Below are 15,532 nucleotides of genomic sequence, written 5' to 3'. Positions count from 1 at the left end.
AGATATCCTATTGCTAATTATACAACCACTGAAAAATTGTCAGAACCTTTGAAAGCCTTTGTGAACCAAATATCTTCGGTAAATGTACCAGAAAAAATAGAAGAAGCCTTGAAAGACCATAATTGGGTAAAAGCAATGAATGAAGAAATGAATGCATTAGAGAAGAATGGTACTTGGAAATTAGTAACATTACCAGAAGGAAAGAAAACAGTCGGGTGAAAATGGGTATATACTATAAAATACAATACAGAGGGAAAAATTGAGAGATACAAAGCAAGATTAGTTGCAAAAGGATATACACAAACGTATGGTGTTGATTTTCAGGAAACATTCTCACCTGTTGCAAAATTAAATTTTGTCCGAGTTCTCTTATCTCTTGCAGCAAACCTAGACTGGCCACTACATCAATTTGATGTTAAAAATGCATTTATGCATGGTGATCTGAAGGAGGAGATTTACATGGATATCCCACCTGGATATTGGTACCCAAAAACAACTATGAAAGTGTGTAAGTTGGAGAGAGCACTCTATGGGTTGAAACAATCACCAAGAGCATGGTTCGGTCGATTTTGTCAGGCAATGAAAGGTTATGGGTACACCCAGAGTGAATGTGACCACACGATGTTCTTTAAGAAATGTCGAGAAAAGATATATGTGTTAATAATTTATGTTGATGATATGATTATTACAGGAGATGATCATATGGACATAAAAGAATTGGAAGCTAGATTGTCAAAAGAATTTGAAATGAAAAATTTGGGTGGTTTGAAATATTTTCTTGGAATGGAAGCAACAAAGAAGGTATCTTTCTCTCTCAAAGAAAATACATACTTGATCTTCTAACTAAAGTTGGAATGATAGATTGTAAGCCAACAAATACACCCATGGTTCAAAATTTGAAACTGGACATAGACCCAGATGGAAAATCCGAAAATAAGGAAAGGTATCAGAAATTGGTTGGAAAATTGATTTATTTATCTCATACTAGACCTGACATAGCTTATGCATTGAGTATTGTTAGTCGATTTATGCATTCTCCAAGCAGAGAGCACATGGAGGCAGTAGTAAGAATTCTTAGGTATCTGAAGGGTGCACCTGGAAGAGGAATATCTTTTCAGAAAAACCAACACATGAATATAACCGGTTACTGTGATGCTGACTGGGCTGGATGTGTAGTTGATAGAAGATCTACTGCATGATATTTTACCTTTGTAGGTGAAAAATTGGTAACCTGGAAGAGTAAAAAACAAAATGTAGTGGCACTCTCCAGTGCTGAAGCTGAATTTCGAGGAATGGTAAAAGGTATTTGTGAACTATTGTGGTTGAGAAAACTACTAACAGAATTAGGTTTTGAACCCTGTGCTGAAATGAAACTTTTTTGTGATAATAAAGCTGCTATAAATATATCTCATAATCCAGTGCAGCATGACAGAACAAAGCATATTGAAGTGGATAGGCATTTTATCAAAGAGAAATTGGACTCTAAGATTATTTCAATGCCATTCGTAAGATCACACGAACAGTTGGCAGATATGCTCACAAAGGCGATATCAAGCAAGGCATTTGATGAATATCTATTTGAACTCGGTATGACAGATATCTACGTATGAGCTTGAAGGAGAGTGTTGAAGTTGCAAGCTAATACGCCACATCAGATCCAGAAGGGAATGAAAAAAGAAATCAACATAGATTGTTTGGTTAATATATGGCTGGACAAAATATTCTTTATTTCATTTCTTTATTATTAATTTACTTCCAAGCTTAGATTGATTTTGATTTGTTTCTTAAATAAGAAAGGTCAGCTGTGTACCTCCATGATGGATATAAATATTCTATATACAGAGAGATAACGATGTAAGAAAAAATATATATTTGATTGAAATAAACAAATGGAGGGAAGGGAGATTCATGGGAGTGATTGTGTTCTTGTTCTTTCTTATATTATTCTAATAATTTTGACAATAGCTATATACCACAACATAATTTTTAAAATGAAATGAGGATTAAAGCCTCAAATCGTTTTCAGTAGCAGGCACTTGTAAAGGTTTACAAAGATAATGTGTGTTAGTGCAGGGATTAAATTCCCCAGCTCAGAACTTGACACCATGTCGTTAATTATTAATTATGGAATTAACTTTATTTGACAAATAAGTTAATGTGATATTGGAGAACCATTATTTGGTCTAGTAGTAAAGGCAATGCTCTCTCTTGCAAATTTGTAATCCGAAAATGGATATTAAATAGTTGAGTAACTTGACCTCAAACCTTTACTTAAAAAAAAAAAAAAATAGTGTGATATTGAATGCATGAGGAACAAAGCAATATATAACATTTTTTATCAAACGAGCAAAAGAGCTTCATGCACAAACCAAACTCCACGTACACCCGAACTATATTTTATTTTATTGCAGACCTGCTTTATAGAGCAAGGATCCATAATATGCATATGAAATAATGAAACAAAGATAAACAATGAAAACAAGGATTAGGATCGATGAATTCCTCACTTGAAGTTCGTACTATAAATGGAATCCAAAACATGTTATATTACACGTAGTAATATTGCTAAGGCTTAAAGTAATGCTCCTCTTCAGAAACCGGAAGATCCCAGAAGTTCCTCTGTGGAAGCACCCATGATTTGGCCGCAACCTGAGCAACCAGTCGTCTAATGCATTAACCTACCTCACCAAAAGAATCAACAAGATATAGTGAATCAGTTACATTACGATTAGCATTTATTATATGCTAAATGATTATATCAATTTATATGCAAAAATATTTGACCAATATTTTTGTTTTCAGAGTACCAATAGTCGACCTAAACCCTTACAACATTCAACAATATTTTTATATGAAATATGCTTCTAGACTAAACTTACATTTTTAATATAAATACTATTTTTTTAGATTGGTAGAAAATTGCTACTTTTAAATGGTGTACAATATTTAGATCAAGTGATTATCTACTTATCTAAAAAATAGTAAAATAGTTGTAAATAATATAAAATTTGTTCTACATGTATATTTTCATATGAAGATTATGTTGAATGGTTAAGATTAATTGTCCGGACTTTGAAAATGGAGATATCGATCTGCAGTACAGACCAATTTGTGCTATGCATATATAGTACCATAGCCTCACTCATTAATTTTTATAAAATATTTTATAATAGAAAATATTAACAAACCACTTTCGGCCTTCCTTTTAAAGAAAAATAATTTAACAGAACACGAACAAAATGTCCTTCTAGAAACATATTACAAGATCATTGTTTTTGGGTATCAAATCTCTAAACTATAAACAACGAGAATCAGATGATACTTCAATCATCAATCACCAACAAGATGCTGAGACTAACATAATTACCGGAATTAATTAGCAGGCTATATAATATACGAGGACAAATGTAAAACTTGAGGAGACTGATAATACATTCAAGAAATGCAAAACAATTTAATCACATGCAAATAAACTGTTTATCTTCAATTTATGACCAAACGCTGATCTAATTACCCGTAACTTTATTGCATATGAATTTCAGAAAAAAAAAAATGTTAAGCCTTTTTATATCCGGAAATTTTGTTGTTTACCATCTTTGAAAAAAAAAATAAACTCAATAACCAGTTTTTTTGAGAAATTAAAATTTTACCAGGTTCGCAGTTATAATCTGTGGAACCATTCTCTATAATTTATGCATGCATTAAATGTCAGAATGATCCCGCATACTATATTTGCGCAACCAGTCTGTTGGTTCTGCATATTATAACTGCAGACCAGGTAAATTAATTTGGAATTATAAAAAAAAAAGATGATTTTTAGTTTTGTCTTCAAAGATGATAAATAAAAGAATCTCAGTTTTATATCAACAACAATAATTCTACACACCTTGATGTATGCTCCAAGTGCGCAAAGACCTTCTGGGGATGCGCATCCATGGAAGCCAATAATTTGCCCGTTAATTCCTTGTAGTTCAAAAGGAATTCCCTCTTCTTCACCATATGGTCCATAACTTCTTAAGTTTGTATCAAATTTGAGTGATTTCACCATAAAAGAATTATTGATGTTACCCAAGTGGCCTGTTACACAGGTAATGTACTCAGAAGCCCCAAGTTTGAACTGCAAGACCAATAACATATACCAAATATTACTATATACACTCCTGATGTAGGTTATTGGTACAATATCATTAAATACCCTCCTGTTTTTCATCACTTAGTCGTATTGGTACAATATCAATACCAATTCAAGTGGTTATGCTAAAAGTAGGATATAACATGTTCTGTGACAAGCCTCAATTATTTCAATTTTTGTTTAAGGTTCACTTCCAGAACTGTACTAGTTTTGTTGATTTTGAGAGTAATTTAGTTAGTCTTTACCAAAGTTCAAGTTATTGCCGTAGTACGGTTTAAAATTGTAGATTCCAAATTCATGAAAAAAACCAGATAAAATTGCAGGCCATGAAACCATGGTTTCGAAAATCGACTGATTCTGAGTTGACTCGGCCAAGTCGGAATGGAATCGACCAGTGCCGAGCTGAGTTCTGCCCAATTTACATGCTTAAGCGAGTTTGAAGTAGAAAATCGGTGAATCGGACCTAAATCGTAGAATCGGCCTGAGTTTTGTACGTATAATCAGTGGAATCAGTGGAATCATGGAAAATCGACTGAGTTTTGTCCAATTTCGGAGCACTATTTACAAAATCGAATTAAGAGAATCATAGATGGGGAAGAATCTGACTGGGCGGTGGGACCAAATTTTAGGATTCACTTAAATGGGTCGAGTTGAATATGCCTTTTTATATTTAATATTTATTTGTTTTCATTTTAACTTGCTAATTGAAGCACTATGTCATTTTCGTATTGGCCCAGGGGAGTTTCAAACATAATGCATTCCTCGTAATACTCAAATAAATTTACTAAACCAAAGACTAAAAATGTTTAAATTTGCATTAAATAGTATCAGCAAGCAATGATTTTATATTATTAACTAATTTTGGACTATTTGATTTTTCAAAAATATTTAATATAGAACATGGATTTTAAAAAAAAATATATCCGAGTTTCCTATCGATTCGGCTGATTTGGACCGATTTATTCGATTCTGATTCTACTGTCAACATACGGATTCCACTTCCGATTCCTATTTTCAGAGTCATGCATGAAACTTCACTTTGCGGGTCGCAATTCTAGATGGACTTAGAAGACATTACAGACCGTAAAGCCTCTAATTGTCGGCCACAATTAGACCAAGACTTACAGAATTGTACCTAGGGTTTAATTGGGAACCTAGAATTGTACCTAGGTATTTTTGTGAGATACCGATTGGATAAGCACCGGTATTTAGGAACGATTTAGGCTATGCAGAACTTCATAGTCTAAACCTGTAGGGTGAAGTACTAAACAGATAAACATGAACGGTTTAGGTACGTTATGAAGCCACGGAAGTGATACTTGTTACCAATTTTGAATTAGAAACCCTATCGTATCCAGTTATAATTAGAAGAACAAATTAGGTGAATTGACTTACCAATGGATAGGAAAGCCAAATGCCCTTAGATTCCTTAATTTGAATTCAATCCAAAAACCATTTGTTACCTTACTTCTGAAATTGTTTAATTTAATCAAAACCAGTCAAACCAACGAAAATCCACTAGTGTACGTAGCTTAATTAGTGAAATTGTAAGAACCCATATTTTTCTGTTGTCTCTATGGATTGTCACCCAAATCACTTCAAAGATAGATTGTGCGTTTGAAATCAATCTTTCATTAAATATGTAGGGTGGATATAAATTTTGAAAGTAAAAGATACATCAAACTAAGTTAAATATCCTAAAAACCATAGACCTAAGATACACATCATTCTTCTTCTCCCTGTTATTATCTGGTAATGGATGCAATGTGTGGTCATTTCGCTTTACCAAGAAATAAGACCTTTCCATTTTCACTCACAAAGTTAAAATCTATCAGTATAAAAGTGTAAAAGGTACTGGTACCTCTGTCAATCTTCCTCCCTCTCCGCCCCACTTCCCGGTTTTTTCCTCACGGCCATTACGTTGGAAATGTACAGTAAGAGCATTAATAGCAGTATCATGGCGAATGATGATTTTAACAATACGAGTGATGCCAACGGTATTCATATCTCTCACTGACCCAGCATGCCCGCCACATGGCCCAACCTTCTTTGTCAGAGGCGACTGCATACAAAAAAATTAAGTGCGTACCATTTCTGGCAAAATTAGAGCACACTAGTGAGGAGATGGAATTATCAATCGTTGTGTTTGTTGATTGATTTGTTGCGTAGGTTACACACCAAATTATTGCTGATCTTACTTGCTTCGTAAGAAATGAGAGGACACAAGTTTAAAGGTAAAGGAAAAAATGTGTTTATTGTTGTATTAATATTAATTAGTATTTTTAATTGATTAAGATATTAATAAAACAAGTGAGTTTAGATGAGGATATAACTAAACTTAAAATATTAATTACAAAATGTTTAAATGATGAATGTATGATTGGTATAAATATAAAATTTTCGAGTAGAACTAGAGTGTTCTTAAGCTCATCAGGCTTCTTTGTGAGCTTAACTCAAAAACTTATTGGGTTGGCTTCATATGATGAATTCAAAAAATTAAAACCAATCTACCTCACGAGTTATGTATTTACATGTCAAATTTATAATTTTTGAATTAATTTAGTATAAAGTCAAGCGATAAAAAATGATAAAAATTAATGCATTAAAATTAACTTATAAACCATTTTTTTACAGCTCGACTTTATACTAAATTAGTTAGAACTTCTATAAATTTCAAATGAAAGTGCATCATTCGTGAAGTAGATCGATTTTAACGGTTTAGAATTGTCGTTTGAAGCCAACCTGATAGGTATTTTGTTTAAGGTCATAAAGGGGCTTAGTGAGCTTAAGAACACCCTAGTTCTCGTCAAAATTTTCTACTTAAATTACATAAAATTTTATTTTTTATGTTATCTAGCTATAAGCCAATAATATATCCATAAATTTATTTTTTTAGTTATCAATTTTATTTAATTTTAGAAAAAAATTGTTGATTATCAAAAGAACCAATATAAATATATGTTGTGAGATGCAGCAATAGCTCGCTAGGACGATGTAAACTTGCACAACAATTTTTTTTTTTTTTTTTATTATTAGAAAGCCCGTAGGCCAATAATGACCCTGCCATTAAAACCTTTTTTCCCACTTGCATGAGACCAAGGAGCCAAACGTTGTCCCATGCACGTCTCTGATGTATCCAAATTAATACGATATTAATTGAAATTCAAGGAAAATATTGTCACTAAGACCGTTTGATACAAAAAGCTTACATTTGATATCTTTCAAAATAGTGTAACAGAGGAAAATGTAAAACCGAGGACACTAATAGCGACAAGAAAAGTAATTAAAGACATAATATATATGCATATAAACATTTTATCTGCATCATGATCTAATGTTGATCTAATAGACCTAACTGAATTTCACATGAATTTCAGAAATAAGAAAAAAAAAAGGCCTTTTATCAGCATTAATAATTTTACACACCTTGATATGAATTCCAAGTGCGTCGAGATATGTTCCAGAGCGTCCATGAAAGCCAACAATTTGACCACCAATTGCTGGAAGTTCAAAAGGAATTCCCTCTTCTCTACCATATGGTCCATAAGTTCTCATGTTTGTCTCAAATTTAAGTGATCTCACAACATAATAATCTGAGAAGCTACCGATGTGGCCTGTTATGGAGGTAATGTACTCAGAAGCTTCAAGATTGATGGCCTGTGACCAATAGCATATAACAAATATCATAAACTACCCTCTTGGTGGCAACATTACTATCAAATTTCACAACTTAGAAATCACATTGGTACAATTAATATCAATACCAGTTCAAGTGGTCCGGGTAACAGTATATAGGAGAACATGTTATGTTTTTCCCTTATTCTTCTGTTATTATCTGGTAATGGATCAATGTGGTATACATTTTCACTCACAAAGTTTAAATCTATCTGTATACAAAATATAAAAAGGTAGTACCTCTTGCTCATTTCCATTGCTTCCGCCCCACGGCCCGATATGCTCTTCAGTGTCATAACGTAGAAAATGTACAGTAAGAGAATCAATAGCATAGCCCGAGCGCACAATGATCCTAGTAATGCGAGTGATGCCATCAGTATTCATATCTCTTTCTTCCCCACCACTCCCGCCGCATGGCCCGACCTTCTTTGTCAGAACTTGATGAATTACGGCCTTCATTATATTAACACAACAACAAAAAAGTTCGTAATTTTAGAAGATGATTAATAAATTACAGGAATTTCTTGCAAATTAGTTTCTGAACACTTATATTCATGGAAAAGCAACATTTTGACCTTTGTATAAAAGAAATTAAATAGCGTGTACCATTTCTGCGAAAACTAGAGCACACCAGTGAGGCTGCGTTTGCGTTTGATGATTTCGTTGGTGTGTAGGCTAGGCGATTCTGGATGACTATAATATATACTAAAGATGTTTCAACTTTTCAAATTGGTCCATTTGAAACTTACAATTTGCATGTATTAAAAAACATTGGTAGATTAAATTATTAAAATATTTTCGCATTAAGCGGAAGATAGAATAGTTGCGGTTCAGCGTGGACCTAATATTTACTTTCGACAGATTTGGACGAAAAATGTAATTTGTTTCGTTATTTCTTTTGAACTTTCAATTGCACCTCACTCGCTCTGCCTTATTTTTTCATATTTGGGGACCTTGTGTCGGAATCACAGATGTAAATGTAATAATCTTGATACACAAGTTGACTTCAATGGAATGGGCCTCTTTCCATCTTTTAAATCTTTTTCTAACATATTGACTTCAATGGAGTATTCAAACCGTCGGTTCGGTTGAAACCGAACTAAAATAATCAAACCAAATTTTTCTTTGTTTTTCAAAAATAGAATTGAACTGAACCGATTAAACTTATAAACCAATTAAAAACCGAATCAAATAAACCGAAGTAAATTTCGGCTTGTTCTGTTCAAACTGAAGTAAACATATCGGTGTCATTATAAACGAAAATTGCACATCTTCATACACAAGTTGTTCAATTCCATACAAAATATGTAGATGTTCTAAAATATTTAAACTAAATAAAAGAAAGGAAGCAATGATTGAACCAAACAAAATATAAACCATACTTGAACCAATATAATTTGGTCGGTTCGGTTTAGTTGGTTTTGAAAAGTCTAAACCGAAGCGATCCATTTAAACCGAAATAATTCAAAAATTCAACCGAACCGATCCATTTAAACCAAAAAATGAAACCATTTAAACCGAAACTTTTCAGTTTGGATAATTACCAAACAAACCGAACCGTTTGAACACCCCTAGACTTCACTACATATTTAGTTTCTTATTAAACAATATGTAATTAATAACTACGAAGGTCAAATTATTTATAACTATTTTGAGTGATGATTTTTTTTTTACGGATTTTTAATCGCTTGCACTTCCTTGACTTGAAACAAAAATATTGTAAAGTAATTTTGATGTCCGCACTCGTACTAGTACATAAAACGCAACAATACAAGGCATATAATTAATACACGGATGTGAAAAAATTTCACATTAACAGTGTGTAATGGGAGGAGGTGATCGTGCAAAAAAAAAAAAAAAATCAACATACACACATGGACCGTTAGTAGCGAACCATGTCCGGAAGTCACGATTATAGGTACACGATTTAATAATACTGAAATGTATACGCTCTTAGCCGAACATACACTGTTTTAAGGAATGAACCGTGTACAATAATGTTAAATATCCAAATACATTTTTTGTTATTAATCGAGTACGTATCATTCGTGCTTTCTCAAATCAAAGGGGCCAGAGAGCCACAAAGGCCAACTACGAGAAGGGTTTAGATCAACATTTAGTTGGTTATATTTCCAAATGACTGTCCTCTTTTTTCTTTTTGGCCATCTATGTTATCACTTAACAGATCTCACTGTTTCTATTTGTTCGTACTCATTTTTTTTAAATGGGAATTTGAATCCTAAAGAGTTCGCCAAAGTTAAAGAAACTTGCACTAGTTCAACATAAAAATTGTGTAATTTTTTTTTTCAAAAAGTACTAATTTTATCACCGTAGTATTTTTAATTGCATGGTCAAGTTATTAACTGGTTAGTGGTTGCAACAATGTTATGTGCATGCAAATATCTCGTGTGATTTTCAAAGTCATCGAATCTCACTGGTTGCAGCATCTCTAAAAAGAAATCTCAAGATGGTTGAGCTCAAATACTGGCAATTTTATCTCATAATAAGGTGTTTGATACAAAAACTTAGGCTCAGTATAGGTGAAGTGCAAATTTTTATGAACTATAGAGTACGATCCTTCACTTGTTTTAATTTGTTTATAGATCTCGCTAGATGATTGATTTATATATGCTGTGATGTCGAATATATATTGAATTATGAATATTCATATGTAATATTAATTATATGTTTAATGGCTAGCAAATATGGGTGCTAGTCTATTATAAATCGTTTAAATAAAGCACAAAATATACACAGTTCTAAATAACAAACTGTATATGATTATCAAAATAACAAACCATGTATATAGCCCTTGTTATTGTACACGGTTACTTCTACCATATAGAAATAACCCTTATTAGAGCCTTTTTTTAGACCTGACACGGTTCATTGTTATTAACCATATATTAATTCTATATAGATACGGTTCGGTAACCATGTACAACGTACCTCTATTCATACACGATGCTCGCTGACACGTACCTGTGTGACATTAGCTTTGCGGATTGTGTATAGTCATGTTTTATGTACTAGTGTCTACCAATTGAGTTCAATGCGGTGAAATGGTTTGTGAAATTTCTTAATCACTTAAAATATTTGTAAATAATTTAAAATTAATTATATGCAAAGTTGTTGTACTAACAACATATATTTATTGAGGGTTCAAATGCACTCAAATGCACCCTATCTTTCAAATTATTTTTCTCCGTTTTCAAAATCTGAATAGTCAATCCGAACCGTTAGATGTGATCTATATATCAAGATGTGCTTGGAGACCAAATTTTATATTTTTTAGAATTTTTTTACTATTTATTAAGCCACTTTGAAAATCGTTGATTTTATATTTTCTGGTCCATTAGATCAGCGATTTTCAAATTGGTTTAATAAATAGTAAATAAATTCCAAAAAATATAAAATTTGGTCTCCAAGCACATCTTGATATATAGATCGTATCTAACAGTTCGGATTGACTATTTGGACTTTGAAAACGGAGAAAAATGATTTGAAAGATAGAGTGCATTTGAGTGCACAAAAATTTGGGTGCATTTAAACCCTCCTCATATTTATTATACCTTCCGGCTATTATTGCATTGTTTAAGGTAAAGATAGATAGAGGGGGACTTGCCACTTCGTAGAAGATGACGAAAAAAAAAATTAATTGTTGGAAAACCGTTCAGTTAATATATATAAAGTCCACTTTTAGTCAATTTTTATTTGGAAATTTTCAATTTTATCGGGTCTGCATAATATATATAGCTGTGCAACCAACACGTTAGTTGCGCAACTGTAATCTCCAGAACCATTTTGGTTGTACAAATTATAACTGCACAACTGGCCTATTTGTTAATTGCGCAAGTGGGACCTTCTTTGATTAATTTTTTTGGTTAGATAAAGTCAAGTGGGACCCACCTGATGAAAATGAATTTTGATTCCTTCAATTTGGTTGTTCATTCAAATTCAATTGTGGAGGAACTTTCAATAAATATATATGTGGGACCCAACACTTAAATAACAATTTCTTTTTTATTTGGAAAAATCTGTAGGAATATCTCTATTTTTATATTATAATAATTAGGGAAAATTTCTAGTATCCCCATGTAAATTTTCAAAATAGCCTATTTTCTCATGAAAACACCATAATATCCAATATCCCCATTAAAACTTAAAATTATTTCTTCTATCTCCTTTTCTTTATTTAACATATTATTTAGTTATTTTAAAAATTAAATTGATAATTATACCCTTTCTCCTCATCTTTTTTTCTCTAGCCGTTCTTTCTAAAATACCAAGTACAATAAAACTAAACGAGGATTTATACAAACCGAGTCACAAACCTTAATCTTTCATTCTCGTGAAGTACTTTAGATGTCAATAGAAATGGGCTTTATAAGGCCAATGGAAAAAAGGAAATTTTAGGATTCAGAATATTTATTTTTATACATCTGTATACCCTTTATATGGAGAAAAGGTTTTTGTCCACTGAGTTTTGTCCACCATTTGTCCACAAGCTTATCCACTCCCGTCTAAATGTCTTTTAACCATTTACGGTCCCTGCCTTTTTCTTCAATAATTGACTATATCAAATAGAATTTTCTTTCGTTCCATCCGAATCTGGCTCGCTCTTTACGCTATAAAAGGAAAAGACACCCAGAGCCTCAAGTCAGCATCGAAGCCATCCAAAGTAGACCAATAAAGCCTCCCTAACGAATTCATTTCCTCACCAGCTTTCTCCCCCGGTTGAACTGACTCTTTTGACCTAAAGGAAGTTCAATGTGATTAAAAGTTGTTTATTGTTGTTTTGGTTAAGGAAGCTTAATTTAAGGAAGAAATATCCCTTAGAAATGTCGATTTTAATTGAGATTACTGGCTCGATCTCGTTTTTTTATACATGATTGCAATGGAACCTTCAATCGTGGAGCGCGATCGAATAGAAGTTGTTTTTGTTGAAGAGCACGGCAAAATTCAAATTTAGTAAGTTATTTCTGTTGAATTTGTTGTTTTCGTTATATGCAGTAACAGATCTAGCATTTCAAATGAAATCTGGAGGAAAGATGATAGAGAGGCGATATGGAATATTGATCTGTTAATTTTACTGTATTGCCCCGTTAATTTTACAGTATTCATCTTGTCATTTTACAGTATTCATCTTGTGGAAATCTGGAGGAAATAGATGATAGAGAGGCGATATGGAGTATTGATCTGTTAATTTTACAATATTGCCTTATTAATTTTACAGTATTCATCTTGTCATTTTACAGTATTCATCTTGTGGAAATCTGAAAGAAAGAGATGATAGAGAGGCAATATGGAGTATTGATCTGTTAATTTTATAGTACTGCCCCGTTAATTTTACAGTATCCATCTTGTCATTTTACAGTATTCATCTTGTGAAAATCTGGAGGAAAGAGATGATAGAAAGGCGATATGGAGTATTGATTTGTTAATTTTACAGTATTTATCTTGTAATTTTACAGTATTCATCTTGTAATTTTACAGTATTCATCTTGTGAAAATCTGAAAGAAATAGATGATAGAGAGACTTCTTACTCATCCGAACAAGATTCAATTGAAAATTCTACTGTATACAAGATTCAATTTTACAGTATACAAGATTCAATTGTAAATTTTACTGTGTGGAAGATTCAATTTTACAGTATACAAGATTCAATTTTACAGTATACAAGATTCAATCCAGTGCGGACGCTAATAATTAACTCTATAACTGCCAATAACCGCTAATAACCACTAATAACTAACTCTAACTGCCAATAACTTCCTATAACTGTAATTTCCGAAAGTACAGTTTGAAAGTACATTTATTTTGTCTTGTTGTGCAAGTTGCAATCTTTTTCTAACTATCATGGGACCACTTCAAATAGTTGCTGGATGTTTTGTGATTAACTGATATATTTTATGTGATATATTGTATAATTATACAGCATGTAGAAGTAATTTTACAGTATTCGCGCAAGTCAAAACTGTGGACAAATGGTGGACAATTAGACGCTTCCTTTATATGAGCGACAAATAAAAAAAATAAAAAATCTTCAGTAGATCATCAAAAGTTTGACGGTCTTGATACAATCGTTTTTTTGCTTATAATATCTGCTTCTTTTATCATAAATTTACAACTTAGAAACAACCAAGCTAGCTAAGCACCAGTTTGCAATTTGTCGTGTAAGAAGGAATATCCCACATGATGTTCATCAGGTGAAATTTATTGTTGCTTGTTCATTCGTGTGTATAAAATGACATGTGCTCAGCACTCGAGCAGAGACGAAGAATTTTATTAAATAAAGAATACATTTCTATTGGAATCAAGATATGAAATTTTGGGTGATTAGACCAAATTAGTTATTTAGAAGAAAGGTAATCGTTTCTTATTGGAAGCTGTGGGATCAAGCAACCTTATTTTGTCCATTTAACGTACGACCTTTGTTGAATGACTCTGAAATGTTATGGTGGCGTAAGGCAGTGAAGTACAAAGTGAAGGGGAAGGAGAAAGAGAAGGAGAGAGGAGGATATATTTGTCAATTTAAATTTAAAATAACTTAATAATAGATTGAATATATAAAAGGGGATAAAGGAAATGATTGTAAGTTTTTATGGGGTAATTGGATATTATGGCATTTTTATGGGGAAATTGGCTATTTTGAAAGTTTGTATGGGTACACTAGAAATTTTCCCGAATAATTATATCATTCCCCTCACTCTTGTCCCCCCATTTATCCTCCCACTCTCTCTCTCCAAATTAACTTCCTTAACTGTCTTTTATCCCCCCCCCCCATTAATTATGCTAAGAATTTCTATTTATCCCCGCATTAATTACTGTCATTTAATAACAATCCCTGCATTAATTATACTGTCCTTTTAATAATAATCCTCGCATTAATTATACTGTCCTCTAATAACAATCCCCGCATTAATTATACTGTCATTTAATAACAATCCCCGCTAACAATTATTTATATGTTTATCGATGTTCAAGAAAGTATTTACCTTTATTCTGACAAGTATTTATCATTATGTCTGAGAAGTATTTATCATTGTCTCTGACATGATAATACTTTGATTTGATTAAATATTACTTATTGACAAGTTCAAGAACAAAGTTCAAGAAAGTATTTATCATTATATCTGAGAAGTATTTATCATTGTCTTTGATGTACATATGTTTTACTGAAAATGACAATTATGTCTGAGAAGTATTTATCCATGTAACATAAAGTATTTATCATTGCTTCTGAGAAGTATTTGTTGTTATCTTTGACATACATATATTTTACTGAAAATTACAATTTAAAGTTGATAAAAATTGATAATCACCAATTATTAAAAAAAAATAACGTTATATGGTTTAAATTATCTATGATAACCAAAAAGGTTATCAATCATGAGACTTTATCTCAAACCCACTAAACCCAAATGTTGGTAGTATGGTATTGTTGGCCAAATTTTTCCCCTTTTAGAAAAGAATAAGGAACAGCGAGACTAATCACTAGTACAAAAAACACAACTATACACAATCCAAAAAACTAATAACACAGTTCCACGACCGTTCCAGTGAGCATCATGTATGAATAGGTGGACAGATGTACACAGTTTCTGAACCGTATCAATATAGTACTAACATACACGGTTAATAGACTTCAACTGTGTAAGATCTCAAAAAAAGGTGATGAGAATGGTGATGTCTAAACGGCCAAAGTAACCGTGTATATACTA

The 15,532-nt window shown here is 32.3% G+C and overlaps 2 protein-coding genes across 2 annotated transcripts; one reads left to right on the top strand and one right to left on the bottom strand.

Moving 5' to 3' along the window:
• The first annotated feature begins 135 nt into the window (after nt 1–135).
• LOC144563490 (uncharacterized) lies at nt 136–1,610 on the top strand. Its single transcript, XM_078313007.1, has 4 exons — nt 136–169; nt 251–508; nt 1,216–1,302; nt 1,420–1,610. The coding sequence occupies exons 1-4, from the start codon at nt 136–138 to the stop codon at nt 1,608–1,610; spliced, it is 570 nt and encodes a 189-aa protein (XP_078169133.1).
• A 707-nt stretch (nt 1,611–2,317) lies between these two features.
• Nucleotides 2,318–8,266, bottom strand: LOC144563399 (agglutinin-like). The gene is made up of 5 exons (XM_078312903.1): nt 8,048–8,266; nt 7,559–7,789; nt 5,994–6,194; nt 3,887–4,117; nt 2,318–2,678 (listed from the first exon to the last, which is right to left on the bottom strand). The coding sequence occupies exons 1-5, from the start codon at nt 8,264–8,266 to the stop codon at nt 2,520–2,522; spliced, it is 1,041 nt and encodes a 346-aa protein (XP_078169029.1). The 3' UTR covers nt 2,318–2,519.
• Between the last annotated feature and the right edge of the window lie 7,266 nt (nt 8,267–15,532).

The sequence above is a fragment of the Carex rostrata genome, chromosome 1 (genome assembly GCF_964058835.1).
Source record: "Carex rostrata chromosome 1, lpCarRost1.2, whole genome shotgun sequence".
NCBI lineage: Eukaryota > Viridiplantae > Streptophyta > Magnoliopsida > Poales > Cyperaceae > Carex > Carex rostrata.
This window is presented reverse-complemented; position numbering and strand designations above follow the sequence as displayed.

Coding starts and splice junctions, on each gene's coding strand:
- LOC144563490 (XM_078313007.1), top strand. CDS start 136: ATGAATGAAGAAATGAATGCATTAGAGAAGAATG. Junction 509..1,215: donor AAAAACAACTATGAAAGTGT/GTAAGTTGGAGA, acceptor TTACCTTTGTAG/GTGAAAAATTGGTAACCTGG. Junction 1,303..1,419: donor ATTTCGAGGAATGGTAAAAG/GTATTTGTGAAC, acceptor CTCATAATCCAG/TGCAGCATGACAGAACAAAG.
- LOC144563399 (XM_078312903.1), bottom strand. CDS start 8,266: ATGAAGGCCGTAATTCATCAAGTTCTGACAAAGAAGGTCGGGCCATGC. Junction 4,118..5,993: donor AGGGAGGAAGATTGACAGAG/GTACCAGTACCT, acceptor TTGGTCTTGCAG/TTCAAACTTGGGGCTTCTGA. Junction 2,679..3,886: donor CACTTGGAGCATACATCAAG/GTGTGTAGAATT, acceptor TTGGTGAGGTAG/GTTAATGCATTAGACGACTG.